Source organism: Myiozetetes cayanensis, unplaced genomic scaffold (assembly GCF_022539395.1).
Source record: "Myiozetetes cayanensis isolate MyiCay16 unplaced genomic scaffold, myiCay2020 scf9, whole genome shotgun sequence".
NCBI classification, from domain to species: domain Eukaryota; kingdom Metazoa; phylum Chordata; class Aves; order Passeriformes; family Tyrannidae; genus Myiozetetes; species Myiozetetes cayanensis.
In genome coordinates, this window is record NW_026088185.1 from 27,537,456 (window position 1) to 27,550,477 (window position 13,022).

Here is a 13,022-nt window from a genome sequence, read left to right on the forward strand (position 1 = left end):
GACAAAGCTGAATGATTTTGCAAACGTCTCCTATGATTTGTCAGGCAAGAGTGTGGTTAGTATAACTTTCACTGACTATTCCCCCATCACCTCCCCCATGTCTCATAACCTGGCTCTTCTGAGCCCATGGTTGATCCCAAAGTTGTGCCTCCTGAGCTCTTCTGCACAAAGAGTGCAGGTTTTGAGAATCACAAATGCCAGTTGTGCCAAAGGATGTAGAAAACCTACCCTCTGCTAATTCAGTAGGCACTGATGCTCTAAATCTCTTACAGCAATACCACTGCCAGCTCCCACGGTTTTATCACAAACCTCATAATATTTTGTGTTTTCCTAAAGCCTTCAGCATTGAATCCTATTAAGTGGAAACCTCAAATTTCATTAAAAATAACAATAATTGCTTCTAGCTTTCATGGCCGCCTGCAGACGTCACTGTAGTGTGACCTTAAATCTGTAGAAACCAGAAGCAATTAAGAGCTCAGAGGCAGGATCGAGTTTCATGGTTTAATGAGTGATCACATCTCTGCTGAAGAGTGGTAACACAGCCTGAAGCAAATGTGATGTAAAACCCCTTAGTTCACACCTCAGCGACAGAGATGTTGGCAAACACTCCGTGCCTCGCTCCTGAAACAGGCTGAGCACGTGCCGTCGACACTGCTGCCATGTGGTGACTCAAACGTGCTTACACAGAAGCCAGCATTTTCATCTTTTAAATCTTGCATCTATTAAAGCTCACCATCCTCTGATTTGTCAGCACTGAACCTTGAAGCAGGAGAGGAGGAACTGTATCTCATCTCTTCTGTGCTGCAGGTTTCATTTCATACAGAGCCAGTGGTAATGCTCTGTCTTATAAAACTGCCTCATCTTGACACTTCACTGCCTTAAGCCAAAAGATACCTTTTTTGGGGTGTGTTTTTTAATAAAGAAAAACCTTTCTAAAAAGTCTAGTCAGAAAACAACTCAGGTGCTCTCTGAATCTTGAAAGCTAAGCTTGAAAACAGATGTTAATTTTCAAAGCATTAACTGAACTAATAACACTGCTGGCAAGAAATATTTTCTGGCATAGCACCAATCAGGGCAGAGGATGAAAGTTAAAACCAACATTGCCCTTCACACTTTTTGTATTCGTTATCAACTCTTGCCTGTTCTTGGCGGCTTTATTTCAGAACCCTGATAGATCTTTCTCCCCTCCTCTTGTTCTCTTATCCCTCTCCCTGCTTCCCTTCCCCTCTCCCACCCCAAACAAGGTCAAAGAACAAGAAACTCACTCATATAAAAATCCTACTATTCCATATTATTCTGCCAAGTTTTAACCCACTTACTACCTCCCCACTCCTTAACCCAAAAGAAAGATTATGTGTAAAATTATGAAAAGAAAAATATCAAATGGAAGGTTGCTGTTATTGCTGCAAAAAGGGCAAGTAATTATTCTTAAAAATCCACAAAAACCCAACAGTTCTCAGCAGTTATTTGTGTTTCAGGATTTTTAACAGAAATAAGACACCTTCCACTTTGAGATCTCCAGCTTTCTAATAGAACTCATCTTTAAAACATCCTGCTCCCTCTTTCCAGAAAGAAATCTCAATGCCATATGAAGTCAATTAAAGGAAATTTGAGGGCTGAGGCGGATGTAGGATGACCAGATGTCCCTATTTTTCAAACCATGATGTTTTCCTGTGTCTTAAGATTGAATAATCTGTTTTTCATCCCCTTCTTAGAAGCTGTTCCTGTCTTTTTTGCCATCAGAGCAGTGCTGAGAAACCCATCCCACTGGCATGTTTTCCATTTGCCAGTGACATAAAAAGCCTGCCTGGGGAAGGCTCCGCTCAGCCCACAGTGGCAGTACAGGGACAGGAATGACTGCACACCTTTTGGGCAGCACAGCCCACAACTGGAAGGAGAGATGCCAATTAAAACATGAGTATTGCAGAAATTTTGGTGCCAAGACCAGCACTGATCTCCAGGGATGAGTCAAGAGACAGCTGTCCTTAACGGAATGAATGTTTATGGAGAAGATAAAGTAGATAAAAACTGTATTGACCCAATACTTACCAAAATACTGGCTGTCCCCACCCTGGTTTAATAGTGCTTATACTATTGCATCGTCTTTCCTTGAGTCATGACATGATGTAGTCTGAGGGTGGTGGAGTAACATGGACACAAACACCACGGCTATGTTTGGGCACCCGAGAGGAGGACACTGAGCTTCCATACTGCTCAGGCATTTGCTTCAGACTTCTGTGGACAGGCAGCACTTCGACCCAAGCTGAGCTGCATGTGCTGCTGCAGTGCCGTCCCCAGCAGACACGCCTCCCGAGCGCTGCTCGCTGCCAGGTGATGATGTGTTGCTTTCACCCGGCCAGCGTGCTGCAGACAGTTCACAGACTCGCAGAACAGGGCAAACAAGACTTGCTCACAGCTAGGCTAGGCCCTGGTTTTACAAGCACTGCTCTGAAGGAACTCTGCTTGCTTTTGGAAATGCAGCCTTGGAACCCAAACTCTGAAAAATTATGAGTTTATTGATGTTTTTAGGCTTGGCTAACAACTACCTCTGCCTTATTCACCTCCTCCTGAGGGGTCACTACTCACTGTGCAGCTGAGGGAAACCGAGGCACAGTGGTTAATGTGTACAGTAATTTTGGGCGCTCACCTTCCAAGAGCCTTGGCTGAGGGCCCTTCTCCCAGAGCCCTTGGGCTCCTTCATTTCACACTGACTTCAAGTGGGATCTCACATACCTCACTTCGGCTGGGCTACAACAACATGGTCACAAAAATACAGGGAAGGAGCTAAGCTATGGACAGGCACAACTCTTGTTCCCTTCCTAAAAAGCACAAAGAACGCTGAGGTACCTTGAGCAATTTGCGACCTCAATCCTGGCCCCTTCACAAGCGCGACCTCCACAGCGAGGACGAGGGCTGTCACATGAACGTGACCTACACATACAGGAGCCTGTGCTGTCCCCATCCGAGTGCTCACACAGTTGCCATGGGGACCAAGGCCCCAGTCTTCCATTTGTTGTCAGGTTTTTCACCTAATTTTAAGAGAAAAAGAAGTCATTAATAGCAAGTTTACATTTCTGGAGACAGGCCCACAATAGAAATGCCAAACAAAGCTGCCAGGGGGGATTAGGATGCAGCTTAGATGGGAGCTGTCTGTGCTTGCGTGCAGGATTCAAAACAGAGGGTTGTTTTCAGACAATGCCACATCAATATTTACCCTCCAAATTCCACGCCACATACCTAACATGTGCGCACAGGCACCGAGCCGATCCAGACAGCACCACACCAGGAGCAAGCATCCATCTGCCACACCATAAAACCACCGTGCTCCCCATCCCACACTGCACAGCTTCAGCCTTTCAAACACACAACAGCCAGTGCTGATTGTCCCCACTCATTATGCTCCAGCCTCTGCAGTGCTTCCTGCAGAGTGTTTTCTGCGTTAGCATTCATATAACCATAGTGACCAGCTGAGACCAGGCCTCGCTGAGTTTGGCCCTGTCCAAACACGCAGTAAGAACTGGATCCCTTTCCAAACAGAGCTGCAGCTTAAATGGCCAAATGGATGAAGGATGGAAAGTGAAGGAGATGGTGGTGACTAGCATTAATTCTGAGGATCACAGTGAGCTAAAGAGCAAGAATTCATCTCAAGACCAGACGACATTGCTATCTGTTTCCTCTGCCCTTTGTTTCACACCTGCGTAGACCTGAACAGGCTAGGACTTGAGCTCCCTGCGCGCTGTAATGAATGAAAAATACGGTAGTCCTGGGAGACCAAAAGCATGAGAAACAGAACTATTTCAGCCCAGGGCTGATGAAGACCTTCCAGGAGACAGTGTCGGAGCTTGCTCCCCTGTGCCTTGCTCTAACCAGTGCTGCCAAATGAGCCCTAAGCTGAGGGCTGGGGGAATAAGCTGCTGGGACCCTCACCCCCAAGGCTGGCTGGAGAGGATGCATGCTGTCCTCCTGGGATCACTCCTGGCCACCACTGCCTTCTTGTGCCCACTCCACCACTACTGCAAAATCCAGCAGCCCAGGACCATGTCTTGAAAGCTACCCTGAACACCCCTGACCTGGCATCATCTCTTCTCCTTACTTGAGAAACAAGAGGCAGAGAGAGATTGGTGCTGGCCCTGCCTAGGCCTTGCCTATTCCCTTGCTACAGTGCAGCACCATGATGGACTCTGCCCCGGTGACTCCCTCCATCCTCCCCACCCCATATCCCAAATTGCTGGGCCTTGCAGGTGGATGGCACAGATGGTGGCTGCCTGCAAGTGGCCCATCCCTGTGGTGTCACCCACAGGGTGGTGGGATGCTCAGCAGCTTTGGTAAAACCTCTGGCAAAGGCAACACTGGATTTAGCCTTGGTGTCACACACAAGAAAGGGTGAAGGAAGGAAGAGGCTGGGGCCCTGGCAAACAGCCCTGGCCCCAAATCTGAGCCAGTTGCCTCTGACAAACCCCAGTGTGCACGCTTCACTGAGCTCTGCTGCCGGCAGGATCAGCCCCTTGGGCTGACCCAGAGGGGAAATCATTCCTCCTGCTTTACAGACAAGTAAACCGAGCCACAGAGAGGCTGTGAGGCTGCTCAGGAGCCACGCAGGGAGACAACTGCAGCCACAGGAATAGTGCTTTCCAACACTCATCCCCTGAAACACACTGCTCTGTGCTTATTCTCTAAGTTTGGCGCTACGTTAAAGTCTCAGAATGTACCTCTGTGGGCTGTCATCTTCCCCTCTCACCCATCTACAGCAGCATCAAAAACATGCAGCAGTGGCATGGAAGTAATTTAGATTTGACACTGCGCTCCTCAGGCTGTAGTTGGGGGGTTCCAGGCATCTGCTGTAAGCCTTTGTTTGCAAGAGATGATCATGTACTTGTAAAAATTTGCCCTGGGCTGCAGGTTACAAGGCAAGATGCCCAGGGAGGAGAACACTGAGATTTGTTGTTGTTGAATTTGCTGTTTTAAACATTGCTTTAAAATCAATACAGTTGGGTTGCTATAAGTTGGGGATGGGGGAGGAAATCAAAAGAACTATTTGAGATACTTAATCCTAGATTTTTATCTCATTTTTCCTCCTGCCGTACAAAAGTCATAATCCAAGTATTGGATCATTTCTATTCATTTTTGAGCCAGAAAGCCTTGCTGATTCCAGCAGGGAGTTCTGTTCAGAAATCAATGGTATGATATGGCCTGTGGCTTCAATTAAAAAAAAAAAAAAAAAAAAGTAGCTGACAAATAATTATTGGCTCATAAGTGATACTGGGAAACAACCCAAAAAATTAAACAAATAAGCAGCCATAACCAAAATGCTGAGATTTACAGACATGTCACATTGTGAGTAGGGGAAGTTTTATACTTAAGAAATTACGTATGGATTATTATTCCATCTTCAAATTCACAAAAATATCTTCAAAAGAGCAAACTTGGGAAGTGGGATGAAAAGACCACAGGCATTGATCTTTTTCAGGAAGAGCTTTACAAGGCAAGTCCTTTGTAGCCTACAGAGTGCCCATCAGACAGAGCGACATCTTTAAAAACACATCTGATCAAATGCCCTCTCACCTGACAATATTGCCAATTCTGGAATTCTCGTCTTTTATAAACTTGTCATACTCACACCAAAGGCCTCACCTTTTCCTTTCTTCTTTGTACAGTCTAAAGCCTCAAATGCATGATCTGAAAATTCAGACTGGCCATTCCTAATCCCTGCTACCAGGATATTTTCCATGTTTATTCTGATATTACAGGTAAGACTAGAAGCATTCCTTATTCTTTCATTTCATCTATTCTTCATCTTACAATTCAGATATCAACCGCTTATAATTTTGCCAAGCTTTAACGACTTCATCTGGAAGTTTCCATGTTGGCTGTTTGAAGAAAGCTGAAAATTCTTGCAAAGTTTCAGTCAAACTACTTCAACCATTTACAAAATCAAATCTAGGAGAAAAGAATGTCCACATTTTCCTTGAAACAAATTAGTGTCCAGAGCAAGGAACTGAACCTTATGACTTTGTACTACCTCTTTGCAATTCCCATGAAAAGCCATTCAAAACTGCCTGATTCAACATGTGCATAAATGGAAGAGCCATGCAATTTGTGGAATTTGTGTGCTATCATTTCTTAATGTTAAAATGGCTGACACTGCAACCTTAATAATGACCTTTGGCAGATTCTGGGTGTTTCCTGGTAATAACATATATTACCTATTGCCCAAGGTATTATATTAAATAATAATTAATCCTCCATCTAAAGTCCCTCAATATTAAAGCTGGAGACAGGGAATCTGTGGCACAATGTAGTACTATAAAAAGATGTTCAGACTAGCTCTGAACAAGCCTGTTTGCACAAGAGCAGCAGTCAAGTTGTGTTAGTGTTGTGATTGACTCACACAAGTGCCTGGCCCATGTAGGATATAATTCAATAATATGCCAGTTCTGGCTTTAAAAGTTGCTGCATGCCAGTCTCTCAGCTGTGCCAGGACATCTGTTTGTGGGCTAGGCTGCAGAAGAACTCACTGACATTATCTGGGTTAGGAAAAGTTTATTTGGGAGGGGTGCTTTTTATCTACACCATTTCACAAGACTGTGATCTCACATACAGCTATACCAGCACAGCTGAGCGCCTGGTGCTGAGCCCAGAAAAGTGGGGTGAGAAAAGCCAGGACTTCTTATGACAGTAACTCCTCCAACTACACTCCCAGACAGGTCTTTTCCAGGAGTGAAATTCAGCACTGGATCACTGTATTCCCCTCCCTTTCGTGGCCACCTGCATATTGTGTCCTAGACCTTTGCCTCTCTTGTCCGTGACCTTTATCCTGCACTAAATACAAGGAAATACTTGGATATTAGTGGTGTAGGTGCTTAAATGAACCATCCCACTCCACACCACTGGTGAATTCATTCCAGTGAGAGGAAGAGGTGAAAGAAAAAGAAAGCACTTGCGTGTGGATTTTAAACAGCTTGGCAGCCTGTCAGTCAAAGAGCACAAGGTTTATATATGTAACAGAATGAGAGCACCTACAAGGAAAATAATCTACAATGGAAATGTTAAAACAAATGTAAAACTAGCACCCCAGGAACAGCCAAAGCTTCTGAATATTCTGTGCTGGATTTTTTTGACCTTGAAACAATGATCTGGAGTAGCATGTTCCCTAGTGTGCACCACGGCAGACATGTTCAAACTAGAGGATTAACACCTCACACACCTATCAACAGACACAGGCGTTAAGCAGGACGAGATAACAGCATGGGCAATCAAGAAGCACTGCATCCCAGTTCAGCACAGGAGGGTTATAAACACACAAGCCTCTGAATCCAGCAGTGAAAAACTTAAGCCTGCCAAGCTGAGAATGGATTGAAGTAATGACTAATATTTCCTGGGAAAATATCTGAGAAGTAAGGAAGATAAAGGGAATAAACATCCCAGCACCTCCAGACAGAAATAGCGTACTGAAGATATAACCCATCCAGTCCTCTCTCTCTATCTACCGGACTTAGCAGTATTAACATGCTAATTGACATTAGATAATTATGATGAACATTAATGAGAATTTCTCCCCCACCCTCAATTCATTTAACAAGACTGGTTTTCCTCCCCAGTTTGCAGGTACAGTTCAAGCAGTAGGAATTATATATGGCTAGACAGCTTCTGGGGATCACAGCCAGGAACGGGATACTGTCATCAGAGGAGGGTGGGTGGCTGGGAAGTGAGCTGGAGAGCCAACTCAAACTGACTCAAGCAGAGATACTTTTTTTTCTCCATGCATCTCATGGAGATTGGGGCAAGGAAAGAAGGCCATATCTTTGCAATATAATGTAGATTTGGTCTTTGGTCTGCTGAAGTGAGATTAGAATCGAACACTTTCTCATATTCCCTTTCCTGGTTACACTCCCCTCTTCCCTTAATTTCTCTAGTACACACTGTATCCTTTTGTTCCCGCTGGAAATCATCCATGCAATAATTTCTCTGCTGCTGCCTTGATGGCTCTTCCTCCAAGTACAATGCTTTTTCACCAGTGTTGTCCACTGGGCCCAGCTCAGGGATCCAAGAGGAAAGTTAACAAATTCTTGTTTTCCCGAATTCAGGGAAGCCAAGGAGATTGCGCAGATAGTGGAGCAGCCCTGAGAAGGCTCAAGTTTCAGCTGGGGCTTATGTGGTTCTCAGAAGTAACCCAACAGCATGATCCATTCTTCTTCACTCAATGCATGGGGGGACATGAGGAAGACTGAATGCTTGCTTTGGGATCCCTCTTTGGAGCAAATAAATATATTTGGTGTCTCTCTGTTCCTTCAAGACAGCCAGTCCTCTTCAGGCTGCCGCACACTCTCTTTGCCTCTCCCTTCTACACATATGCACAGACACATACACACATCAGTATATATATATATAAAATACTTCCACTCCTTTCACTTACTGGGCATTCAGTAATATTTTGAGTCCACAGGCTCATGTTGGAGCTGTCCTCAATGGTGGTGCATCGCTTCTGCTTGCTATCCCAGCCGCAGTAAGGGTCTCTGGCTCCTAGGCATTCCCTGCATGTGCAAAGACAAAAGATTAAAGCCCTTTAAGACTGTCTAGCTCTAAAGACATGTATTCAAGTATAGTGCTTGTATATGACAGCTGTCAACCGCACCGAGGCTCAGCAGAAGAAACAATTTTTTCTAAGCAGAGGTTTACCTGCTTGGAAGGGGAGAACAGCTGAATAGAAAGGTGATAGGACACAAAGCAAATATCACTCATAGAAACTGTAGATTAAAAATCAGTTCACTCCTCTCCAAGGCCTAGGGAAAGAAAATGACTTTACAAATTTTAGTCAAAGAACACTTGTCATTGAGATATCTTTGTCCCCCCATGTAATCATGCAGCAGGCCAAATCTCACACAAAGCAACCTCTGTGACTATGTTTTCTGACACTGTGTCCATCCAAAGGGGTTAGACAAGCAGAATTAGCCAATGGACCGGTAATAAAGGCTTTCTATTAGTCTTGGCCTTTGCCGGAACAATGGTTTCATTTATAATCCCAGCATCAAGATGTCAGTTTGGAAAAGTCACAGCAGAACATTATTTCTAAGCTTTTGGCTGCTTTGAACACTGCCGTATTCATTTTCCTCCTGAATCCATATTTACAGGCTAAGTGTGTGTTCCCAACATGTGAGCTGCTAAAGAAAAATAACTAGGGCTACTACTGGCTCAAAACAGAGAAGGTCAGTCATAGAAGTAGTCTGTACTGGCAAAATTCAGCTGTAATGGTTGTTCCCAGGAGTTGCTTTCAAATTGTTAATTTTCATTGAGAAAACACAAAGGTACAAGCCACATCATGCATGTATTAGTGAAAAGCAAAGAAGAGAGGACTAAACCTAAAAAGATTCACAACATTATTTTTAATTCAAATGATCCATTCTCTTCTATCACACAAAAGGCTGATTAGGATCTTTCAAAAAGTCCCAAATGACTTGAAAACTGCCAATTAGACAGCAGCAAGGGACCAAAGGGTAAAAATCAGTTCAAGAAGCTAAACAGGAGAGTAATAAAATGTATTCTAAGGGTAGGTATCAGCTTGATAAATGAAACATCAAAAAAACCCCCCCTCAAATGCAATGAGATGTGAACTGTTCCCTCCCAGAAACCTTTGAAACCCTATTAGCCTATAATCAGCCACAAATGAAAAAGCAAGTCCCTCACCACAGCTGAGAACACCCTATTAGTCTGTACTGATTCCACAGTGCTTTGCCCCAGAGCAAACCCCAGATTGTTTTGATGTCTGGTACCCACTGCTTTTATATATTTTTATATATATATATACATACATATACATAGACACACATGTATATATTTATATTTTGAGTTTCCAGTTTGTTCTGCTCCCACATTTCCTCTGCTAAAGGTTGCACACACAGAGTTGTAAGGAACATATTTTTTGTGCTTTGGGGAAGTAGTTAGAATGACTGTCTCTACTATATTTTTCCTTCAACTGCTTCGGCATGCCCAGGGAAAAGGAAAAATGATTTTACCCCAGCCTCAGGCAACAAAACATCAAATATTTGCCAAGGAAATGGCTTGGGATCCTCAGTCCAGGGACACAGAAGGGACATGTGCTGCTTTGTTCATTATTCTGGCTAAAGACCCCTGTCCTGCTGTTTTGGTAACACCCTCACCCATGAAGTGGGGCTGCTGCCACATCCAGAGCTGCCCTTGCTGTCCAGCAGCACCTCAGCAAGGGCAGCACCCAGTTCATTACAGAGCAGACACCCAGGCATCTGCCCACCCTCCTGACAGCTCAGCACCTCAGGAGGAAACTGGGTAGTTTCTAGAGAGAAGAATAAGAGAAACAGCGGATGGGATAAAAAACAAACACAAAAAGGAGACCTTGCTTTTAGTTAGAGAGCCTTTTGGTTTTCAGGCTTTCAGACCCTGACACCACATACACTATTGTTTCCAACTGCACAAAGCCATTTCGCTGGGCACCCAGTGAGCTGAGAGAGGTCATTGTAATTCATAACAGGGAAGGCTGCTATGAGCATCACCCTATTATGATACACATTTTCTCTGAATTTAATTTATAGGAAAACATGTGCTGCATAAATTCAGGAAATAATCTCCATATGTTCCGTGCTGCAGCCCTCAGCCACTCCGCAGCACATCCCAGTTAGGCACTGACCACTTTGCTGGCGCTATCATAATGTGTGTGGTGCAGTTAATGTGCCGCTCTTGGCTGGCAGCGGCCAGCTACGGATGCCTAACAGTGCACTCACTGAATCACAGCCTGCGGTCCCCTGCCGCTGCAGTGACCCCAGCTGATGGGTCATCAGTAACCGAGCTGCAGAGCCACCAGAAGGCCGGGATGATGGGCTCTGGGAAACGCCCGGCACAGCGCTTGTTGGCTGGGAGCTGCGGCCATCCCGCGCTGCGCTGGCCCTGCGCTCTCTGCACCCTGGGTGTAATGAATTCCTGCCCAGCCCGGGCTCTGCTGGGCTGTCAAAAAACGCACTCTGTAATTTAACAACCATCACAGCCCAGGACTTCTCCTCATCTCATGGCAGGCCCTCAAAACCATTTGAAATCTAAAAACAAAATAGCTATGCTGTCTGCCTCCCTTCATGGTTTGGAGCCCACTCATCTTCCTCAGCTCTGGTGAGAAACCCATTAAATCAGCTGACAGCAATACACTTAGGGGTGAAGAGGAATGTATTTACTTACACAAAATTTGCTCCATTTTTTTCCTTTTTTTTAAAGTGGAAAAGCATTACAATGTATGTTACGCAAGAAAACATTTCTGGCAAATACTTTCAGTGAACACTTCAAAAACCACCCTAGTTTATATCCTTACAATATCTTTAGAATAAATATCCCTATCTATATCATTAAAAGATAAAATCACACCAATAAACACACACCAGAAGATATATGTATGCACACATTCATATCCAAAACAAAATGCTTCAGAAATACACTGTCATTTGTAGTAGATCAGGCACCATGGTGTGGAAAATGTAAAGATATCACAGCATTTCCCTGTTCTTGAACACAAAATAAATTGAAAAGTTTACATGTAAATACCTTCTATATTATGATACTGCTGAAAAGTCTCACACAGGCCACGGGACCTGCAGTCTCCCAGGGTAGTATGTAAATACTACGAAATGAGATATAAAGTCATTTACGTGCAACAGTGAAATTCTGATGTTCCAAAGGCAATGGACTTCTTCCACTGGCTCAGTGGGGCCATATTTCATACCATATATACAGGGAACACTTCACTTAGGTCTCCTCAGTGGTAGGCTGGGAATGCCTCAAGGAACTAACACACTCTCATCACAATTCACGCAGGTAGAGGGAACCCATTATCCCAAAAGATTACCTGAGCATAGCAGGTTAACACTGACTCTATTAAAGCTAATGTTAGTTAATGAAATCCCACAAAGTGGGATGCTTGTAGAAGCAAGATGATGATGATAACACATGGTCCGTGCCCCCAGTTCCCTCTGGCCATCTACTAACTGTAGCACACTGAGTAAGGACTCAGAAGAATACCTCATGACACGTATCTAAGAGGTTGGATTTATTATGACAGGGCATTACTATCAACAGTGATTCACTTTAATTCATTGTCTCGCAATAAATGTCTTATCTGAGGCATAAAGGCATACGCTGAAAATGCTCAATTGAAAAACAATTCCATTTGTGTCTTCTATTCAGGGTGTTTTTTTTCTCCAGTTCCTTATTCTCACTTACCAAGGTCATTTGCATGAAAATAAGATCTTGCTCATAAGAGCTCACCTGCTGCCTGCTGTTTGGGAGCTGTAAGCCTCCCTGTTGGCTGTTGTAATCATTTCTACAGCAGTGAGCTGGGATAACACAAAGGATTAAGATTCTGCAAGAGGGGTCCTATCCACAGACCACTGAAGTCAGTGGAAACTCTTACCTATGACTCAAAAGTTTTTATGTGGTCTTTAACGCCTGGTGTGCTGAGCCTTCACTAATAGCATGTGCTGTAAAAAGGCTTCTGCTTCCAAGATGCTGGTGCTGCCCAAGATCCCTTTTTTATAATGGCCTGAATGACATCTTCTTTCAGAATCTTCATTAAAGCTTAAACATCTGTAGTTTAAAAGTTTTTCATTCCCACTTTAATTTGCTCTGGGTCTAGGTAACTTCATCTTTTGGTCATTTTTCCCTGAGAGTTAAAATTTTAGACTGTATTATAAATGGATCATAAAGTCAGTGGAACCAGACCCAAGAGATTAGGCTTCAACAGACCAAAGGAAAGAAAGAACTACTATAAGAATTACTATAGCCTATTCCCATTCCGACTACCAGACAGAAGGCATATAAAAATTCCATTTTGTACCAAAAGCCACAAAACTCATTTGAAATATTCACAATGAAGGACTCTGCTGTTTTCATCTGCCAAGGTGTGCTTGCTCTCCCAGTTTTCAGTTCTCTTTTCATTTACCTTATTCTCTCTCCTTTTTGATGACTAAAAGCAAATAAGAATGGAATGACAGGACATGATGATGTGCAGAGGC

The 13,022-nt window shown here is 43.9% G+C and overlaps 1 protein-coding gene across 4 annotated transcripts in view; it reads right to left on the reverse strand.

Moving 5' to 3' along the window:
- The window catches only part of SEMA5B (semaphorin 5B), a 271,728-nt gene that overhangs the window by 34,924 nt on the left and 223,782 nt on the right, over positions 1–13,022 (reverse strand). For all 4 annotated transcript variants that reach the window (XM_050339626.1, XM_050339627.1, XM_050339628.1 and 1 more), the window contains exons 14-15: positions 8,414–8,531; positions 2,848–3,029 (exon numbers count right to left, since the gene is read on the reverse strand). In XM_050339626.1, the coding sequence (XP_050195583.1) occupies positions 2,848–3,029; positions 8,414–8,531 (300 nt within the window). The remainder of the gene's footprint in view (positions 1–2,847; positions 3,030–8,413; positions 8,532–13,022) is intronic.